Below are 19,984 nucleotides of genomic sequence, written 5' to 3'. Positions count from 1 at the left end.
GAGGCGTCTGTGTACAGCGTGTGCACATGCATTAGAGAGAGAACGACAGAGAGAGGTAGAGGGAGAGAGCGCACAGGAGAGAGTGCCAAAGAGAGTGAGAGAGAGCAAGAGAGAGAGAGAGAGATAGCGAGCGAGAGAGTTGTTACTGCAGGTGTAAAAATCAATGGCTGTGGCAGCGCAGCCCTTCCAGTCGGGGTGCAGAGTGTGAGATTGCCTTGTGTAGCGTTTAATTACAGCCTGAGTCTCAGAGCAGAGGAGGCCCATTGATTTTCCTTTAGTCCTTCATAGTGGAGCTGGAAAATAAAGGGCTTGTTTCACGTGCAGGCTGTGTACACAGACACAGCTCTCAGCAACAAGACAATTCAAGTCACTGAAACAATAGACACTCAATCCACAGTTGACTATATAACAAGGGAATGGTCCACGTGAGAACGAAATACTGAGTATAGAATTTGATCTAAAACTGAAAGCTGAACGTATAAGTGTGGACAAGTGACTGTGCTGATGCTGCATGTGTGTATTGATGATGTGTGATGATGTTGCCAGTGTGAATGCGGTGTGTGTGTGTAGCTGTGTCTCACCTGTAAGCTGAGCAGCAGGGCGTGGTAGCGCGCGGTGAGCAGCGTGGCTCTGGTGCTGACCCGGGAGCTGACGTGGGTCTCCTCCATCACCTGCTGGGCCAGAACCGACAGGCCTCCGCTCTGCTGCACCAGCGCCCCCTCCTGCCACCGCTGGGAAACGCAACACAGGGCAGAGAGTTAGCATGTACCGCTAACATGGCTAACCCACCATGAACTACGGTGTACTGCAGTGGATGAAAATGTCCTGCTCTCTCCCCTGTCTCTCTCTGAACTTCATTCTCTTCCTCACTCCTTCCCTCTCACCTGAAGCTGTTTTAGCTGGGCCTCCTTGGTAGGTCTGTCAGACCGGCGGTGAGTCCTAATGTTAGCCTTATTCTCCATATCCTCCAGCCATTCAGCAAGACTCTGGAACCTTTCCCCCAGTTGCCTTAGCCTACCGAGGGTGGAGCCCAGCTGAATGCCAGTCTCTTCCAGTCGGGCCTGGTAAGCACCCCACTCGCGCTGCACTGTGTCCAGGGCTCGGTCCTCGATCTGGGGCACGCCCCACGGGATCACGCCCTCTCTGCTGGAGAGGACGGAGCAGAGCAGCGAGCGGCCCTCCGAGCAGCGTTCCTGGAGGAGCTGAGGGAGGGGGAGAGACAGAGACGGAGACGGAGAAGTAGAGAGAGAGGGACAAAGGATGATAAAGACAGGGTGGTAGTGTCAGAATGCTGATCGAAAGGAAAGTGATAATTGTCGAGTATCACCTCATAGAAACAACCCCCAATGTCACACCCCCATGTCTGACCATTCAGGCTTTTTACAACGTTGTTAAAATAATCAATGCCATCTGATTTACACAGTAAAATAAACAAACAAACCACTCCAGCAGTGTAGCCCCACACAGTACACGGTAACCATAACTACTCCCTAATCTAAAAATCCTAACCTCTAATCCTATCCTTTACCCAAACCCCTGAAACTCTAAACCCTAACCTTTAACGCCTGCCCCATTAACCCCATCCCCCTCCACCCTTTCCCTGCCAACCCCTCAGAGTCGCTGCAGGGTGCTGACCTGTAGCTGCTGCAGCGTGTTCTCCAGTGTCTCCACATCTCCCTCAGGGTGGATGAGAGGGCCCAGGGTGGCCTGCTCCTGCTCCAGCCAGTCTTCAAACACGTGCAGCCCCCTCTGGTACTCCTGATGGACCAGCACCAGCTGCTTGGCCTTACTCACGGCAGCCTGGGGGGGCACAACAGGAGGGAGATACTTTGAGCAACAGGGGAGTCTGCTATTTTATGAGGACTTCTTACAAGCCATGCTTTCAAAGTATTGTTTGTGGTGTGGAGACATGAAAATATAATTTAAGACGGCTCAAAAGAAGCAGTTTAAAACATCCAGACATTGGTTAAGGCCCAAACAGTCCATGCATACTTAATTGGATGACTTTTCAAAGAAGTATAGTGTAGTGGAGATGCTTTTTAAATTGTTTTGTAATTGTTTAACCCATCAAGCAAGTAACTTAAAAGCACAATCCTAATTCCAGACACAGCCTGGAAGTGAGTTGTTTTGTGTGTGTGGGTGTGTGTTAGTCACCTTTGCCTTGTCTTTGATGGATGAGTATCTCTGCTGCAGCGCCTGGACCTCCTGCTGGGTAGTGTAGTGTTCAGCCATGTTGGAGCCTTTGGTAGCAATAGTCTCCAGAGGGCTGCTGTGGCTTAGAACTTCCTCATACAGCAGCTAATCACACATGCAAACAGGGACACACAACCACACATTGTTAGACTAACCAGACCTGAATCCAACATTTTGGAGAAAGCCCAAGAGGGAGACACCACAGCGGTCCAGCACCTTGGTCTTGCCCAGGTTGGCTGTCTTGTCCCTCATCTCAGAGTACGGCCTGTCTGAGCAGCCCAGAGTCTCCTCCACCCTCTCCATCCACAGGGTGAACTGACCCACGTCCTCCTGGTAGCTGGTCCACTGGGACAGGGCGCCCTCCAGCTGGCTGTGAACACACAAGCACGGAGACACCCTATTCATCCCAGACAGATCAGCTCCTCTCCCATTCAAACCCAGCTGTGATCCATCACCAGACCAGACGGACGGTCCGCTAATTGACGGATGGATCCCGTTCCCCGTCGGTGACCTTTCCTGACCTTTTGCACTGGATGGAGGCGGACAGCAGGGCGTCCCAGGAGTCCTTGAGGTCCTGGATCTGCTTGCGGACCACGGGGACGCCCTCGGCCGACGTGTTCCTCTGGACGGCCTCGCCCCGCGTCAGCAGCATCTTCAGCTGGATCTCCTTCTCTTGCCGGGCCGCCAGCAGACCCTGGGGGTCAACAGCACCAGAAACGACGGTCACCTTAGGGCTCGGCTGGACTTGGTTTGTCCAGTTTCTTGCCGTTTCATCGGTTCTACTGTTACTTAATTTCCATTCAGCATTGAAAGGTTGGACCAGGAACCTGAGAGGTGGTTTCCCCCCCCACCGACTGACCTCCAGCTGGATCATCCTGTCCTCCAGGACGCCCTTGTCTGCGGTGGGGGAGAGGCAGGTGAGCAGGACCCTCTGGGCCTCAGACACCCAGTCCTGGAGCTCCTTCAGGCCCTGGGAGAACAGCCTGTGCTCCCCTACGATGCGCTCGATCCTGGACGCCTTGTCCTGGGAGGTGGAGGAGGGGGAAGGGGTGGAGGTTGGTAAAACCTAGGAATCTTGAACGTCTCAATAATGGTTTTGGACTGGACTGGAACAGCAGTAGGTAACAAAGATATACTGTAAGATGACTTGAAACCGGTGTTTCAAAATACAATGAGCGTGGGAAGGGTTTCAAAGTCATGTTTTGATTATAATTTACAGAATTCTGCAGAGTCCAGAAAAATGGAGACATAGTGTAAGTGCCTGTGTTACACCTTGCATACACAGAGAGAGAGAGAGCACCTGAGATTGAGCACAGCTAGCCACAAGTGGCTTATCTCCAACGTCGCTGTGCCTGTTTCCATGTAACTGAGGGAAGAGTATCTATAAATAGCTCACTAGGTACATAGCTAGCCTACCAAGTAAATAAGGTTCATTCATCATCCCTGGATGGACACTCTCATAGACTCTCAGCGTGAGAGAGAAGGGCTAGCGGTCAGCACAAAGTTCACTGATATAAAACATGAGGATGAGGGAAACGTGGTTTAAAGGTCACAGCTATTCTAGAATAGAAAACCATTTCCTGTCTGGAGTTGTCTAGTGTTCATAAATGTTGGGTTGTGGTCCAATAAATCTGGTGCTGTCATCAGTAACAACACAAGTCTCTCGTATGGTTGGTGACTCAGCAATTCCTCAGGCTAATTTAAAATAAACAAGAGGGAGAGGTCTGTTTTGCTGACACACAGAAACAAGTGTTTTAGCTGAAACGAGCATGTCGGCCCTATGATTCATGAGCTAAACTGCCTCATTCCGTTACGCAGGGAACTCTGCTCCACTCAGCAGCATACCACAACGACATGAACACAGACACAGCCACACAGTTGACGACATAAACAGACTGATAACCCGACAAGATGTTTGGAGTCTTGGAGCGAACAAGGCGTGAATGAGGCAACTGCACACCTCTAAGCCACAGTCGAGCACAGAGAGAAGGGGGTTACAGAGCAGGGGTCAGGTGGGGCTGGGGTGGGTTGGGGGTGAGAGGGTTACCTTGGTGAGGTTACTGAGAGCCAGGTACTGTGCCGACAGCTGGGACACTCGGTGGACGAAGCCCTTGCCGGCTGTCTGACCCTCCCAGAGGTGGTGGGCCTTCTCCCTCAGCACCCCCAGCTCCGCCTCGCGACCAGCCATCTCCTCCAACACACACTTTGATGTGTGTGGGTGGGTGTGGAGGGGGGGGGGATTGGGGAAGGCGGAATTGGGGAAGGAGGGATTGGGGAGTTTTGGGGGAGAGTAAGGGGGTGAGGAGGAGGAGTTGATGAGAGGTGAGTAAACAGGAGACGGAGACCGTACAGAGACACAGCAACAGGAGCACATTACACCCAGGGATCACAGAACAGTGTGCTTAGGGAAAACACAGCAGCTATTTTCAAATGGTGTTGTTTTGGAACAGAAGGGCACGTACACCCAGGTAGGAAGACAAAGGAGCTAATACAACTGGAGGTGTGGACGGTGTGGAGGTGGGGGTTGGGGTGTAGTATTGTAACCATGGTTTAGACGGATGCATACAGAGCTTGCATTGTGCAGAACAGCAGTAGTGCTTTGGTTGAGGGAAATGTAATTGCTTGTAGGGGCCACAGACAAAAGCTAGCATAAAGAGGAAGGGTGACAAAGTAAATACAGAAATAGCAACAGCAATAAGGGCAGGCTTTGATATTGTTTTTGTTTTTTTGTCAGTAATCTTTTCAGTGCTCCTGTCGCTCTCTAGCTCTATCTGTCTCTCTTTCTCCAGTTCTGTCTCGTTTCTTTGTCGACAGGGCCGTTATCGAATCTTAAAAAGGTCCTTTTAGCCGCGCGGTACACTGGCTCTGACAGAAAAGAGAATTAATTAGATTTCGGACTCCACGACTATTGTGTCAAAATGTGTAGGGCCCAATCTGATTCTGTGCTGCTTGACAAATGTAATTAGGGCGTTCCGCACTCTTTGAGCAGATTTGTGATTTAACTCCAGGGACGCAAATCCTCAGAACCGCATCTCCTTTCCTACTCAGCTGATTTCATAGATATTTCCAAATACATTTTTATTATGAATATTTAATAGAAAAAGGTTGAGTAGCAAGCCTTTTATTTCCCCCCCCCCCCATTTTTTTTAAATCTTCTTCCTGTGTAGGTTGCTGAGGCAGAGTGGGGTGATACAGCAGTTGTAGTATAACAGTTGGATAAGCAGGGGGGAGTGTGTTCACTTGTTGGCGGGAGAGAAGGTGGTTGGTACCTGTAGCTTGCCGAGCTCCTGTTTCTTAGCCGGGAGGTCATGAAGCCGGGCGCTGCTCTCCTGAACTCTGACCTCTGTACTGTTCAGCCAATCCTGAAGGGGTTCGGCACTGGCCTCGAACTCTCTCATCTGAGACTGCAGGTTCTGATGATTGAGGATGTAGGTACACATTTGTATGAAAAAAATAAATAAATTCATGTTCACACACAAACAAACACACACACACCTTCAGGGCAGTCTCCCTCATCTGCAGGTTGGACATCAGGCTCTTCCAGTCCTCCTTGGTGTTGGCCACCTTGGCCCGGACCCCCTCCACCCGATCACCGGGGACCACAGCCATGAGCAGGTCTCCACAGGCCCCCACGGTGCTCAGCCTGGACTGGCCATGCTCCCTGTCCCCCAGAAACTCCTACACACACAGGGGCCACAGAGGTGAGGAACTCAGAAAATAGGTGGTGAAAATAAAGAAGAATTCCAAAGAGAGACTTTTTTTCCTTCAGCTTTCTATTTCTATGGGGAGGAGGGGGGGGCAGATACGTAAAGGGCACAGATGAGAGTCGGTGAGACTTAAAAGCGTGGTTAGACGTGCCCTTCAACCCTTTCACACAGCCCCCCTCTCACTCGCGCACACACACACACATACACGTCTCTCTGGGAGCCGGGCAGAGCGGGGCAGAGCTGGACAGAGCCGGTGACAGCGACACAGCAGGGACTGCTGCGCCATCTGTGCAGTCAGCACATCACTTCCACACACTTGAGATCCAGTTCTGGTCCCCTCACACACACACACACATGCCATCTCTGTCTTTCTCTGTCTCCCTCTTATCCTTGTCTGTCTGTCTCTCTTTCTCCAGTACTTCACTTCACTGCCCTCTCCCTTCCTTTCACACCTCCTCCCCTCTCCCAGCCAGAGTAACGCCATAGCGCCAATTAAGCGTGACACAATGCCTGTCTCCCTCCCCCCCCGCCCCCCCGCCCCCTGCGTGGGGCTTCCTGAGGGTCAGCCATGTGGAAACATTGTTCCACATTCTCCTCCAAGTCAATAATAAATAAAACATGACCGCAGCCATATTTCTCTCCTCCATATCCCCCTCTCTCAAGCATCCCCTTTCACCCACAGAGTCCCACAGGGTACATTAGAGGACAAGCGGAACATAGACGCTGTAAAAATCACCCCCCCCCCAAAAAAAACTACGGCCACAAGCGCATTCCCCTAAGCAACCTTTGCCGAGCTCACTGTTTGGTTTCCACAAGGTGACATTCCACAATGGGAATTCTGCATTCCAGAATCTGCTTCCCTGTTGCTTGGTTCTAATGACAGCAGGTAAGTATGTGAGGTGATTAGCCTGGCGGGAGAGCTGTGGTATTGTACACCTTGACAGACACAGGAACAGACATGTCAATGACTCCTAGACAGACCCCCAGGGTCTTCTAAAGACCCTGTCACACCACCCTGTCATGCTGCCAGCCTCACGGGCAGAGAAGGAGAAAGGGGGGGGGGTAGAGAGAGAGAGAGGGAGAGAGAGAGAGGGGGGGGAAGGAAGAGCAAGGAAAAGAGAAAGAGAGAACAAAAGATTGAGGAATTGAAATGAAGAGAGATGGAGTGATGGAAAGAGAAGTAGAGATCGCCAAGACGGTGAGATTGAAAAGAGGTAGAGAAAAGGAGGGAGAAAGAGACAGAGAGAGAGATAGAACCTTCCGTGAAGCCCCTGGCTTGAAGCCTAGGTCTAGCACATCCAGCCCACCAGGTTCCTGGACCACCTTGTGCTTGGAGTTTCAACAGCTAGCTATTGTTCTACACTGTGAACAGTGTTCCATTGAGCAGCACCCTGGTTACTCCTGGCCCGTGTACAGTGTATGTACTTACCTACTTGCCTAAGTGTACTATACACCAACATAAAATGTGTCAGGGCCCAAGTGTCTGGGAGCCGTAAGGCCTCACCTGGATCCTCTGTAGGCTGGTGGTTGCCTCGGCAACGCTTTGTGGCACGTCAAAGCACTTGGCGGTGCTGATCTTGGCGTTGACCAGCCACTGCTGGAAGTCCCGGAGGCCGGCTCGGAACTTCTGCTCCAGCAGACGCTCCTTGTTCTGACACTCCCTGGATGCACACAGGCTCAGACTGGAGGAGGGGGGGAGGTGGAGAGATGGAGGAACAAGGAGAAGGATGAGATAGAGAGAGACGGAAGGAGACAAAGATAGAGAGGTGAATGGATGGGAAAATTGAATCAAAAAAGAAGGTTCGAAAGGTTATCTTCCGGACATACCGCGACAAAGAGGAGCCATAACAAGAGGAATGCATATACATACATGCACAAAACAGAGTAGGTGACTGATACAAAGTGTAGGTAAGATACAGTCTGTGGCTTGGATGGTAAAACAGGAGGAGATGTGGAGGGGTAGATGGTTAGGGAGAAGTGAGGGATGGGCAGATGGAGCGATGGAGAAATGGGTGAAGTGGAAGGGATCACTTGGGGGGGGGGGGGTGGAGGGGGATGGGTTTGAGGGGTGCAGAGGGAGGGAGAGGGGAGGGGTCTGAGAGAGAACATATGTGAGGGTTAGGGTTCAGGGGGAGGGGGAAGGGGAAAGAGGGAGAGTTGTGGTGGGGAAGAGAGGATGAGATGGAGGGGCGGACAGGTCAGAGAGAGGTGAAAGCAGAGTGTGGGAGCATGTGAAGCAGTGAAGGAGGGATGGGGAAGGAGGGATGGGGATCATTAAGGTGGGGGGCAGTTTGGAGGGAGTGATGAAAGGATGGAGGGATGGAGGAAGGGAGGGATGGATGGAGGGATGCAGAGAGAGGGATGGAGGGATGCAGAGAGAGGGAGGTGAGCAGAGACAGATGCTCCAATGACGGGTACAGTCCAGGGGGAGGCATGAGAAACTGACAACTTGGCAAAAACACACACACACACTCCAATTACACATACACACACAGCAATGCTTTACGTACAAATGTAAGCCTCCACACACACTTGATGTTCAATGATGCAAGGCGTGCAGGGAGAGATGCTACATTGGGAGTGAACCTGATGTGAGAAGCACTTTTTCTGCTGTGAAGACAAAACACTGCATGGGCTAAAGAGGAGTGGAGAGCAGTTTAGCTGCCCCTTCAATCTCTCTCTCTCTCCCTCTCTCTGCCTCTCATTCTCTCTCTCTTTCCCTCTGTCTCCTCTGTTCGTACTCTTTAATGCAGGACAGGTGTCGTAAACGCAACAGCCAAGACTGCCCTCTGACAGACTGAAACCTTGGGAATATCTAGGCTGGACATGGCGAGTAGTTCCTTCTCCCTTACAGAACAGACCGATCCTGTTGCAGTGGTAACCATTCTCAGACTACACAGACTCCAGCAGATCCAGTCCAGCAGATCCCCTACCTCTACACTACAGAGGAGTCACCAGGGAGGGTGTCATGAGATCACTCTGAACTCAGACTATTGCAAACAATTATAGCGCACAATTGTACACGCACAATCACACAGACATGATCTACTGTTATTGAAATTCCCAAGACGCCCTGTGGGTACATTGTAGCTGTGTGAAGAGCATCACATGGCGTGTCTGTAAACAAACTCTACGTAAACATGTTGACTCAATAAGAAGCAATTACAGATCTGAAACACACACAAGCGTGTTGCAGTTCACGTCCGCTGAACTGCGTGTGTTTGACTTGCATAAAACCACACTCAGGAAACGACAACAACCCAAACAGAGACAGACACCGGCGGAGAGGAAAGAAGGAGGAGAAATGTCGCTTAGCAACCGGTGGCTCCATCTCCCTTCTCTCGTTCCCTGTCACCTATGACCCCCCCCCTTCCCCCACTCAGACACGCCCACACATCACGCCCACACACACACACACACACACACTCCTGCCGACACGCGCCGCGTGAGGCTCACCTGTTGTGCTGCTTGATGAGAGCGGTGACTCTGTCGGAGTGTGGAGCCAGGTCTCTGGAGTAACGCACCAAGTCGTTCAGCTGGCTCTTCAGTCGCTCCGCCATGGGCTCCGCGCTCTGCAAGCCCTCCAGCACCTCCTGCAGACACGCACAACCACGCTTAGGGTGTGTGGGGGGGGGGGGGGAGGGAGGGGGGGAGTGTGTGTGTCAAAGCCAAGCAGCCTCCTGGATCTGCATAACACAGCTTAGTGACAACAAACACACTCCTATTCCCATCCCAGTATGGTCCTTGTTCTCTCCTTACACACACACAGGCAAGCACACACAGACACCCAGAGCAGAGTACTTTTGGTATAAAAGCATGTCTGTTCTTCAGGGAGTGGGGCAGGAAGGACTGTGGATAGCTTCTCTCCCGCTCTGCTTGGCATGCCTTGCATTCTGCTCTCACAGTCATGATCTCCCCTCCCAGAAAAACATGGACAACCTCTCTCTCCCCCTCTCTCTGACGTTCCTTCACCGAACACTCTTCCTCCTCCCCCCCCCATCTCTCTCTCTCTCTCTCTCTGTCTCTGTCTCTCTCTCTCTCGCTCTCTGTGTCTCACACACCCACACTATACTCACACTCTTGCTTGTTTTCCATGCTCCTCTTCTCCTTCCGTCTATGTCCCTCCCTCTCCCTTTCCCTCGTACTGGTCTCACTTTCTCGCTCTCTCTTGACTCGCCGCTTTCCTCCTCATCCCCCTCCCCCTTTCCCTCCTCCTCCTTCTTCTCACTCTCTATATCCCTTTCCCTCTCTGTTCCTCCTGCTCTGACTCCTTATTCCTGCTGCCTGCTCTCACACTATTTCTCTTTCACGCTCTCACTCTTTCTCTCTCTCTCCCCCTCCTCCCCTCTCACACTCCCTCCCCATGGAATTCAGCTGTCAGCCTGTGCAGATGCAAGAAAGCTCAAACAAACACACCACACACACCCACTCAAACGAGCGTGTAACATAAACAGGGCCGGACACAGGAAACGGGAGAGCTCCTTGATAGCCCTCATTCAAGGGACCAGCACAAAAGAGAGACAGGAGAAGGACAGGAGCTAAAGAGAAGCGCTACGCAGAGCGGGACTGTGGCCCTGGCCTTGAGGAGGGAGAGAGAGCCAGGACTCTAAACATCCTGCAGTTGTTTTAACTAGGGAAATGGGAGAGCAAGGAAGGAGGAAGGGCAACAGCTAAAGTTAGAGAGAGAGCTGTTCCCAGAATAAGGAAGGGATTAGTGTTAGAAAGTACGTTTATGTCCACAGAGTAAAAGGGGAGAGAGAGAGAGAGAGAGAGAGAGAGAGAGAGAGAGAGAGAGAGAGAGAGAGAGAGAGAGAGAGAGAGAGAGAGAGAGAGAGAGAGAGAGAGAGAGAGAGAGAGAGAGAGAGAGAGAGAGAGAGAGAGAGAGAGAGAGAGAGAGAGAGAGAGAGAGAGAGAGAGAGAGAGAGAGAGAGAGAGAGAGAGAGAGAGAGAGAGAGAGAGAGAGAGAGAGAGAAAGGGAGGGAGTTACAGGAGGAGGAGATAGAGGGGTTCTGTGCAGGGAGAGTTAGTGAAAAGGGGATAGAAAAGGATGGGGAGGGGATTGTAGCTGTCACTCCTCGGGTGTCCAGGAAAAGCTGATTTGTGAACCTAATCTGTGTTGTGTCTGGATTTACAAATTAAATGGATAATTACTGACAAGGAAAGCATGTATGTGTGTGTCTACAGTGTGTGTTCGCGTGTGCACAGTGTGTGTGTGTGTGCGCGCATGAAGCTAAAGTGTGGACTTGCTATACACACAGGATTGTTCTGCTTAGTCTCTGCTGCCAAGTTTGACAAACTAGCACCTGCATGTTTATCAGTAAGCCACCACAGACCGTCCTCTCTCTCTCTGTCTGTCTGTCTGTCTGTCTGTCTATGTGTCTCTGTCTGTCTGTCTGTCTCTCTCTTTCTCCATCCTTCTCTCCTTACCTTTGCCAGTTGCCACCCCTCCACCGCCTCCTCCCCGATGGTCCACCCCTCCGCCCGGCTCAGCTCCCGGCTCCACCCCGCCAGCCTCCCGTCCAGCTCCCTAAGCTCCTCCTCCAGCCTCTCCGTCAGGCGGCCGTACTCTTCCTCGGAGGCGGTGGCCGTGGCGAGGGCTCCCTCCAGGCTGTCGCGGGCCCTCAGGGCGGCGCCCTCCCACTGCTCCAGGGCCTGTGCCAGCGCCCCCAGCTGGCGGTCCATGGCCTCGCAGCCGCCCGCCGCCGTGTGCTCCGCCGTCAGCGCCGCACTCCTCCGCACGCGACTGAGGCGCTCGCGGCCCTCCAGCAGCCGACACTCGACCCGCTCCTGTCGGAGGGGTGGAGGGAGGGGGAGGGAGCCGAGAAGAAAAGTTGCTACGGTAACTGCTGCTATCGCGCGCTTTCAATTGTACTTGACAGCTGAGGCTATTTCAGGCAGCCTATAGGACGAGGTTTTTCCCCCCCTCTGTCTCTCTCTCTCTCTCTCTCTCCCCCAGTCCTTGACTGAAGTGGTATAGCTGTGGATGTGTGCAGAGCCTCTCTCTGCATGAGATAGCAGCATCCTGACCAAGGCCACATTCAGGTACTCACACACTGGGAGAAAACATTAACCCTGCGAGGGCATGTTCAGGCAGTGTGGAAAACGAAAAGAAAAACCCGATAAAACTGTTTGAATACATGCCGATAATCATGTTTTCATTCACGAGCCCATTTGCGGGCCCCGCTACGCTGGTAATGTGATAATTAAAATCCACACGTGAAATGTAAATGTAAATCGAGGTTCTCGCACATTTTTCCTCCCCTGTGTAATTGTCATCCCATTGAATGAAGGGGGGGGGGCGGGAAGCAGGAACCGTGAGAGGTGCCAGTTGTGAGATGAATGTGTTTGACGTGTGAATGATGAACACCAAAAATGTGTGAGCTGTCGTGTGATTTGGTCTTGAGAGTTTATTCAGCTGGGAGCTCAAACTGACAACAATGGAATGGATATTAGGATCTGGATTCAAGTCCAGTAAAAGCAGTTCCAGGTGTATGTGTGTCAGGTGACTGCTAGACGGTGGAAGACCACTCACCCTGACCTCAGACAGCTTCCTCTGGATGGAGGCGGAGTCTCCACACGTATCTGACCAGCGCTGAAGCTCCTCCCCCACGGACATCAACCAATCAGTGAGCTCCCTCACCGCCTCCAGATACTCCTGGTGTTCTGTGACCACGCCCTCTGCCCTCCTCACTCTCTCCTGAGAGAAGATCGGTTCGTTACTTCTATACGACTATACAGTAGTCCCAACCACACACACACACACACACACAGAGCCCCAATCTCCACCTCACCTCAACCAGGGTGCTGAGGTCATCAAACTGCGCCTGGATCTCAGAGCGCGCTCCCTGGTTGAAGTTGGAGTCGCCGGTCTTCTTGTGGAGCTCTGCGGCCTTCTCCTCCAGGCTCGCCAGCGCCACCTGGTGGTCCTCCAGCTCAGCCTGCAGGGCCCTGAGTCTTCCCAGCTGAGACGCTTTCTCCCTGGGGCCCAGCTGGGGGGTGAGGGGAGCGCAAACCTCCGCCTCCACGACCTCCAGCCAGCGCTGCAGCTGGGCAGCACTCTCCAGGTAGCCACCCCACTGGGAGACCGTCCACTCCAACCGGCTGGAGCACAGGAGAGGGGGGAGGGGGGGGATAGAATGGACTGGATGTTACAGTGGAACTCTATACAGCATTGGAAACCATGCTTCTCCTGTAGGAGATGGATGTATATGTTATACTGTGAGACCATGTAAGATGTTGTGTTGTGTAAGATGTCTTGTGTAGTCTTGCTCGTCAAACCCTGTTTATACTGTACACAACAACTGTTTCACACTGACACAAGAAACACACAAACACGTAGAGAAACATGGACCATATCTCAATGACCTCACCTGCTACCAGTCTTGCTCCAATAGCCTTCACTCACACACACACACGCACACACACAGATGTACATACACATACACATATCCGCATGCGCACATGCATACACACACACCATGAGATCTTCTTGTTTGCTATCCTCCATTAAGTCTCTAATGAGATCTATCTATCCTAGCAAGAGGGGCAATAATCGCTCAATTACACACACACACACGCACACACCTTTTTCCACACACGATAGATACATCAATCAGGGTTACAAAAACAGACAAATCCGTCACATTATCTACTTAACCTAACTGTAATGAATGGTATTTTGAAAGGAATCTGACGTGATGAAAGTCATTTGTCCCAATAAGAGGGGACTGTGGAAGCACAGGTGGTCCTAAACGGGCTTAATGACCTCGTCCACACCCCAGGGCCCCATTCATGACAGCACCATCGCCTAGACAACTGCCAGGGTCAAAAGGTGGGAGACAGGAAGATGAAGCCTCAGAGAGCTGTGATGTAAACTATGCGCAGGCGCTGGAGCTGGAACGAACCATCCATGTAGTGCAGCCTGGCATCTGACAGCAGCCCATTGGATAAATGAGGAGTCAGGTGGCTGAGCGGTTAGGGAATCGGGCTAGTAATCTGAAGGTTCAGAAGGCCAGTTCGATTCCCGGCTGTGCCAAATGACATTGTGTCCTTGGGCAAGGCACTTCACCCTACTTGCCTCGGGGGAGATGTCCCTGTACTTACTGTAAGTCGCTCTGGATAAGAGCGTCTGCTAAATGAGTAAATGTAAATGTAATGAATGGAAGTGGACTGTAGCAATGTGATCAAAAATCTGATGGTATTTAAAGTGAGAGCTGCAAGAATGAAAGCATGTGTGAAAAGTCACAGTTAAAGCAGCTTGTGAAATGGATTAGTGTAAAAATCAATAAAAGGTCTGTCAGGTAGTCAATAGTGTAGGTCGGTAACAAGGAGGTTGTGTTATGAGGTTGTCGTTAGAATGCAAAAGGTTATGGTTTGGTTAGGTAGAGGTCAGCAGGCCATCTTGACAGACAGCAGAGCTCTTACCTGTGGCAGCTCATGGCGGTCACCAGCAGCGTGGCCCACGCGTCCTCCACTTCCTGGAGCTGGGAGCGGACGGCTTCCTGTCCCGCCTCCCCGCTGCAGCTCCTGATGGCCAGCTCGCCCTTCCCCACCGCCATGTTTAGCCTCACCTCGCCCTCACCCTTCAGCAGCAGGATGTCCTGTCCACACACAATGGTCTACTCAGTACTGTTCCTGTACTGTACTGGGTAAAAAATAGGAAACTGCTTGTACTCTGTCAAATAACACCCTCGTGTGTCTTCTCAAAGAACTGCAGCAATATGTTTCACAGGAGTAGACTCAGTGGAGTGTGTTGTGGTGTTGTCTATAGACCATCATTCACTGTGACTGGTTCTCTGTCTTATCATAGTGTGTATGCGTGTGCATATTCATTCTTGCATTCTCCCTTTCCCCGTCCAGTGACCTCCCCCACTGACCTGCACAGTGTCCAGCCGGGTCTCCAGCTGGTCCTTGCTGCCCATGGTGCTGTCCACCGTCCCCAGCCTCTCCTGGATCTCCTCCAGCCATGTCCACAGGCCCTGGAGGCTCTCCCCGAAGGCCTGGCTCTCCTGGCAGCCTCGCAGGCGATCCCTGGCCCCCCTCAGGAGGGCCTGGTGGTCTGTCTGGAGCTGGGACGCAGCCCTCAACTCCCCTCCCGACCCTCGACCTCTGTCACTCAAGGACTGGGAGTCCAGGCACAGACGCTCTATGGAGCTCCTGGAAAGAGAGCAGGAGAAGAGAGTCACTGAGACTTCACACAGTCGCAACAATTCATTTGGATAGTGCTCAAGATTAGAGCTGTTACCATGTCTGATCCAGCCTACACTGTACAGTCACACACACACACATACTGACACACACCCACCTCCTTGTCAACAGCTCTCTGTGGATCCCCTCCACCCTCTCCAGCTCGTGGGTGCTAGCGTGGACTCCTTCCTGGCTGTCTGCCCCAGGAGCAGCTTCTGTCTTCAGGCTCAGCTCCATCTGCACCAGCCAGCCCGTCAACGCCTCCACGCGGCCCTCAAACCTGGGGTGGGGGGGGGGGGGGCAGAGCAGAGGGAAGCTCGACACGGCTCCACGATGCCAATGGCGATGCACTATAAGCGGTGAGATGGCCGAGGCTGAAGCTGGATACCACACAGCACTGTTTCAGACAAACACTGTGGACACCCACAGTCGAATGGTAACACGTAAACAGATTTATGCACAAAGCACACCTCCCCCCCACACTTCTGGACCTAACCTGCTGCCCACACATAGTGGCACACTGATAAACACACACACACTCCCAGTTACCCGGTGAGTAAGGCGATGCCCTCCTCCAGGTCTCCCTGGGTCTTCTCGCACCCCTCAAGGTGCTGCTGCCAGTCCCCCCGGCAGGCGGAGAGGCGCTCCTGGACCTGTCCCGCCCCAGCCTTAGGCAGGTGGAGCACCAGCCTCTCTGCCTCCTCACCCACCCGGGCCAGGCGCTGCTCTCCCTCCGCTGCGTGCCCTAGCGCCACCTTCGTATGGGGGAAATGCAGCTGCTCATCAAAGGAGTTGTGCATTCAAAGTCAAAACGTTGTTGCAAAATGACCAGTAGCAGACTCCTATGAAAAGATCTTGTCAATATGAATGGCACACACATATTCCTTTTCATCAGTGAATGATTTGATAGCAGCAAAAAGAAAACATCTTAAAATAGACCTCAGCCTTTTAGGGACAGCTGAACAGAGTGATGTAAGACCGCAGTCCCTACCTTTAGTCTCTCTAACTTGCTTCCCAAGATGGTGACATCTCCTGATTGGTCAGAACATTCTTTTAGCTCCGCCTTCAGCCCCAAAAGCCAGGAGTGAAAGTCTTGGACCAGCTCTGATCAGAAGAGGAGGAAGAGAGAACGCAAGAAATGAGAGAAAAACAAGAACGAGGGAATAGCCAAGAGAGAGTGAGCGAAAGAGTATTGACCAGGGAGAGTAGAGAGTGTTTTACATAGACAGGAAAGGAGAACCATGGAGTGGGAAAGAGGAGGGAGAGAAAAAGACAGAGAGAGAGAGAGAGAGAGAGAGAGAGAAAAAGACAGAGAGAGAGAGAGAGACAGAGAGAGAGAGAGGACCAGAGAGAGAGAGAGAGACACAGAGAGAGAGAGAGAGAGACAGAGAGAGAGAGAGAGAGAGAGAGAGAGAGAGAGAGAGAGAGAGAGAGATTACATGAGCACAGGAGGGAGGGCAAAGGAGAGATGCACTGAGGCAGATGGGATGTGTGGGTGTGTCTGCATGGTGCAGCGCCAGGTTGCCTTGGCAACAGGCCCAAATGACTCCCCTGGGAGCAGCTGTGACGAGAGCGAGCGACATTACTCTCCGAGGCACAGGTGTGTGTCGGGGCTGTGTGTGTGGGTTGGTGTGTCGCGCACCAGACGGGGTGTGTGCTGCGGCTGACAGTTTGAGAGTGGCCCCTTAGAGGAAATCAGGGCTAATCAACAGGCAATCTGAGAAGCACTGGCACCTGAAGACGACATGACACGGTACTGCACTGCTACACCGTCGACTGGTAGAGCGCTGCATCGTGTGAACGGTTATTTGACCCCACAATTCACTTACATGCTTCAACGTGAAGCATCAAAATATGCTGACCTTAAAAGGTCACAAGATCAGCCCGCACAGTATTAGGAATCACTGCTTCAACACCAATGTGACACAGCCAAACCCAGAGTTGACACCCTAACCCACAACCATCGTATATCCGTCACGATGGCCTCCTCATCCCACTCCTCGCCAGGCACCTCACCGTTGAAGTGGGTCTGCAGGCCGTCCTGTAGCGTGTCCTTGGTCCTGGACAGGCCCTGGGCCGCCACCTCGCTGCGCTTGCCGATGGCGGTGAGGTCGGCGGAGAGGCGGGACAGCTCAGGAGAGGGGTGTGACCTGCAGAGGGTGCTCAGGGCCTCTCTGGCCGAGTCCATGTCCCCTCTGTGCTGCTGGAGGGCCCTCTGGAGCTCCTGTGAGAGGAGAGGAGAGGAGAGGAGAGGAGAGGAGAGGAGAGGAGAGAGAAAGAGAGAGAGAGAGAGAGAGAGAGAGATGAGGCCAGACATCGGAGTTGAGGCCATCAAAGCTCAGCAGGTGTTGCTGCACTGAGACGTCACCTTGACTCTGCTCATGTCCTCTGGGCTTGAGGCCTCAGTCAGGCCCGACAAGCAGCCCTCCACCATCTCCAGCCGCTCGGTCATCTGGGATATGAGGTCCTCCAGCCTCTGCTTCTGGAAGCTGTAGTAGGTGAGGGTGTGCTTGACCTGGTCATACACTTCCTGGGCGTGGCCCAGTTTCTTCCTGAGGTCACACTCCATCACCTGATGGACACAGCAACACACGAGTCACTCATCACCGGTAAGGGAAGTCAAATCCCACACTGATGGGGGTTCCCTCAGACAAACGTATCGCCCCATGGGTAGAAAAACCCAGAGCTGCGTGATGAGAGGAGTAAGCAGTCCCCCAATGACGCAGCATCGGAGGGTTAGCTACCTGGAGCTGGACGGGGGTGTCCTGGAGCTTGGCCCGGTCCTTCAGCTGGGACACTCTCTCCTGCAGGGCATCCAGCTCCTGCTCTCTGGCCTCCACCTCAGCCTTCACACACAGACAGAGGAACACCATGTTTCTTTAATAGTCGTTCTATTATTTTGTTTCAACGCTGACAATGGGGAAATTGTGTATTCTTAATCTAATTCCTGGACCACATTAGACGACATGCATTTGCATATGGTATAGCATTCAGTACAGTATCATTAGTCTTCTCCAATTTTATAGTCCAATGGGGTCAGACCTGAAAGGTGGCGAGGCAGGCTTCTGTCTTCGACTTGTCACTAAGATTGGCCAGGCCATCTGTGAGGTCAGCAATGGAGCTGGCTGCCCATTGGTCGATACCGAGCTCCATGGTCTTGAGGTCATCCCATAGAGCCACACAGTAGCTCAGTCTCTCTGTGTTGGTTTGGATTGTCTCAGATATCTGCAGGGGAGACACAAAGACCAGCCTCCAGTCAAATCGGTTGATTTGCAGAGCCTACCAGCAAAGAGAATCCCTCATCTTCTTTCTCCATTCGCATCTCCCTCTCCTGTTTTCCATCACATCCAGTTTCTCATGTTCACTATATTTCACTTTCTTTCTCTCTCTCCATCGCCCTCTCATGTTTTCCATGACATTCAGTCTCTCTGTCTGAGCCTTCGGAGGTCCTCTGAGGCCGTCTCTACCAGGTACACCTCTCTCTCTTTCCCTTTCCCCCCCTCTCTTTCTCCCTTTCCCCCTTTCTTACTGCATTTCCCCCCCTCCCTCTCTTTCTCCCTTTCCCCCTCTCTTTCTCCCTTTCCCCTCCCCTCTCTCCCACCCCCCCCCCTCTCTCTCTCTTTCCCCCTCTCTCTCCCTTCCCCCCCCTCTCTCCCTTTCCCCCCTCTCTCTCCCTTTCCCCCCCTCAGTCCCCCTTTCTCCCTCTCTCTCTCTCTCTCAACTCACTTTCACTCTTAAAAAGATGTTTAATGGATGTGACAGAAGGCATGCAAGAGACAGAGAGAGAGAGATATGGAACAGGGAACATTGGAAAGGGGGGGGCACAGGATGAAAAGGCGGATAATATGTCTAGACTTGTTTGTGACATGCTTGTGTGTGACAGCTGAGCAGACAGCAGAGTCCTGGGAGGAGAAAAAGGATAGAAGGTGAGGGGGAGAGAGAGAGAGATAAAGAGACAGAAAAGGAACATCTTTAGACAGTGGAGGATGACTGACACAACAAAGGCTGGTGCGTCGCGAGCCCCAATCTTTTGTCGACGACAACATTATTATTACGGCTTTCCTTAGTCTACCTTTAAAAGGATTTACCAAAACGTTCCTCGAAGGCTGAGTTTACACCTGGGTTTACATGCAGCTGAGACGGGTTAACTCTATGTTCAACATCAATCCAACTCAATCAATATTCACAATCAGATCCTGTCCAGCCCATTCAGGGGATTGAACTGGTGATTAGGCAAAGCTTGTTCACACTGTGGAGCTGACATCAGCTTTTCACCAATATGTAAATGTGTACAGTGTTTATCCTATACAAACCAACCCTCAACTACTCTTTATAATAACTCATGTCTTGATTTAATTAGTTAATGAAATAATAGTAGTAGTAATAATAGCTGTTCTCTCCGTCTTAAGGTGACCTTGAATATCCCAAAAGACATCAAACAAATAAAACGACTAACTCATATCCCCAGCCCTCACCCCAGCCTCAGCCCTCCCCCATATCCCCAGCCCTAACCCCAGCCTCAGCCCTCCCCCATATCCCCAGCCCTCACCACAGCCTCAGCCCTCCCCCATATCCCCAGCCCTCACCACAGCCTCAGCCCTCCCCCATATCCTCAGCCCTCACCTCCAGCCACAGGTCCCTCAGCCTCTGCACGTCAGTCTGGATGCTGAGGGAGTCACAGAGAGGAACCTGGTCCAGCTCCCTCTGCAGGTCCTCTCCAGTACTGATGAACAGGTCCATGTCCCCTTGCCTCTCCCTCAGCTCTGATTGGACCACCTCATGCTAAAGGAGACAAACAGTCTGAATACCTGAATACTCTCACAGGTCAACCCTCTACTCAGCATGTCAGTAAATGTATTACTAAGCAATATTGTGAAGAGAAGAACACACCCTATGAC

General features: G+C 52.2%; 1 protein-coding gene across 2 annotated transcripts in view; it reads right to left on the bottom strand.

Moving 5' to 3' along the window:
• The window catches only part of syne1a (spectrin repeat containing, nuclear envelope 1a), a 104,783-nt gene that overhangs the window by 56,774 nt on the left and 28,025 nt on the right, over window positions 1-19,984 (bottom strand). Inside the window, exons 43-67 of one of the 2 annotated variants that reach the window (XM_084700846.1) lie at window positions 19,710-19,868; window positions 18,129-18,311; window positions 17,831-17,932; window positions 17,455-17,658; window positions 17,098-17,310; window positions 16,078-16,188; window positions 15,636-15,841; window positions 15,205-15,366; window positions 14,777-15,056; window positions 14,325-14,500; window positions 12,692-13,001; window positions 12,433-12,597; window positions 11,328-11,687; window positions 9,357-9,493; window positions 7,405-7,582; window positions 5,689-5,871; window positions 5,463-5,606; window positions 4,241-4,396; window positions 3,053-3,217; window positions 2,715-2,887; window positions 2,410-2,563; window positions 2,155-2,298; window positions 1,636-1,800; window positions 885-1,202; window positions 582-731 (exon numbers count right to left, since the gene is read on the bottom strand). In XM_084700846.1, coding sequence (XP_084556972.1) covers window positions 582-731; window positions 885-1,202; window positions 1,636-1,800; window positions 2,155-2,298; window positions 2,410-2,563; window positions 2,715-2,887; window positions 3,053-3,217; window positions 4,241-4,396; window positions 5,463-5,606; window positions 5,689-5,871; window positions 7,405-7,582; window positions 9,357-9,493; window positions 11,328-11,687; window positions 12,433-12,597; window positions 12,692-13,001; window positions 14,325-14,500; window positions 14,777-15,056; window positions 15,205-15,366; window positions 15,636-15,841; window positions 16,078-16,188; window positions 17,098-17,310; window positions 17,455-17,658; window positions 17,831-17,932; window positions 18,129-18,311; window positions 19,710-19,868 — 4,698 coding nt within the window. Of the gene's footprint in view, window positions 1-581; window positions 732-884; window positions 1,203-1,635; window positions 1,801-2,154; window positions 2,299-2,409; window positions 2,564-2,714; window positions 2,888-3,052; window positions 3,218-4,240; window positions 4,397-5,462; window positions 5,607-5,688; window positions 5,872-7,404; window positions 7,583-9,356; window positions 9,494-11,327; window positions 11,688-12,432; window positions 12,598-12,691; window positions 13,002-14,324; window positions 14,501-14,776; window positions 15,057-15,204; window positions 15,367-15,635; window positions 15,842-16,077; window positions 16,191-17,097; window positions 17,311-17,454; window positions 17,659-17,830; window positions 17,933-18,128; window positions 18,312-19,709; window positions 19,869-19,984 lie in introns of both variants that reach the window. The other variant, XM_084700845.1, reaches the window with a different exon arrangement.

This window comes from Hypomesus nipponensis, chromosome 6, assembly GCF_054491055.1.
Source record: "Hypomesus nipponensis isolate SF chromosome 6, ASM5449105v1, whole genome shotgun sequence".
In the NCBI taxonomy this organism is placed as follows: Eukaryota; Metazoa; Chordata; class Actinopteri; order Osmeriformes; family Osmeridae; genus Hypomesus; species Hypomesus nipponensis.
Note: the sequence above shows the minus strand (reverse complement) of the source record. Positions and strands in the feature narration are given on the sequence as shown.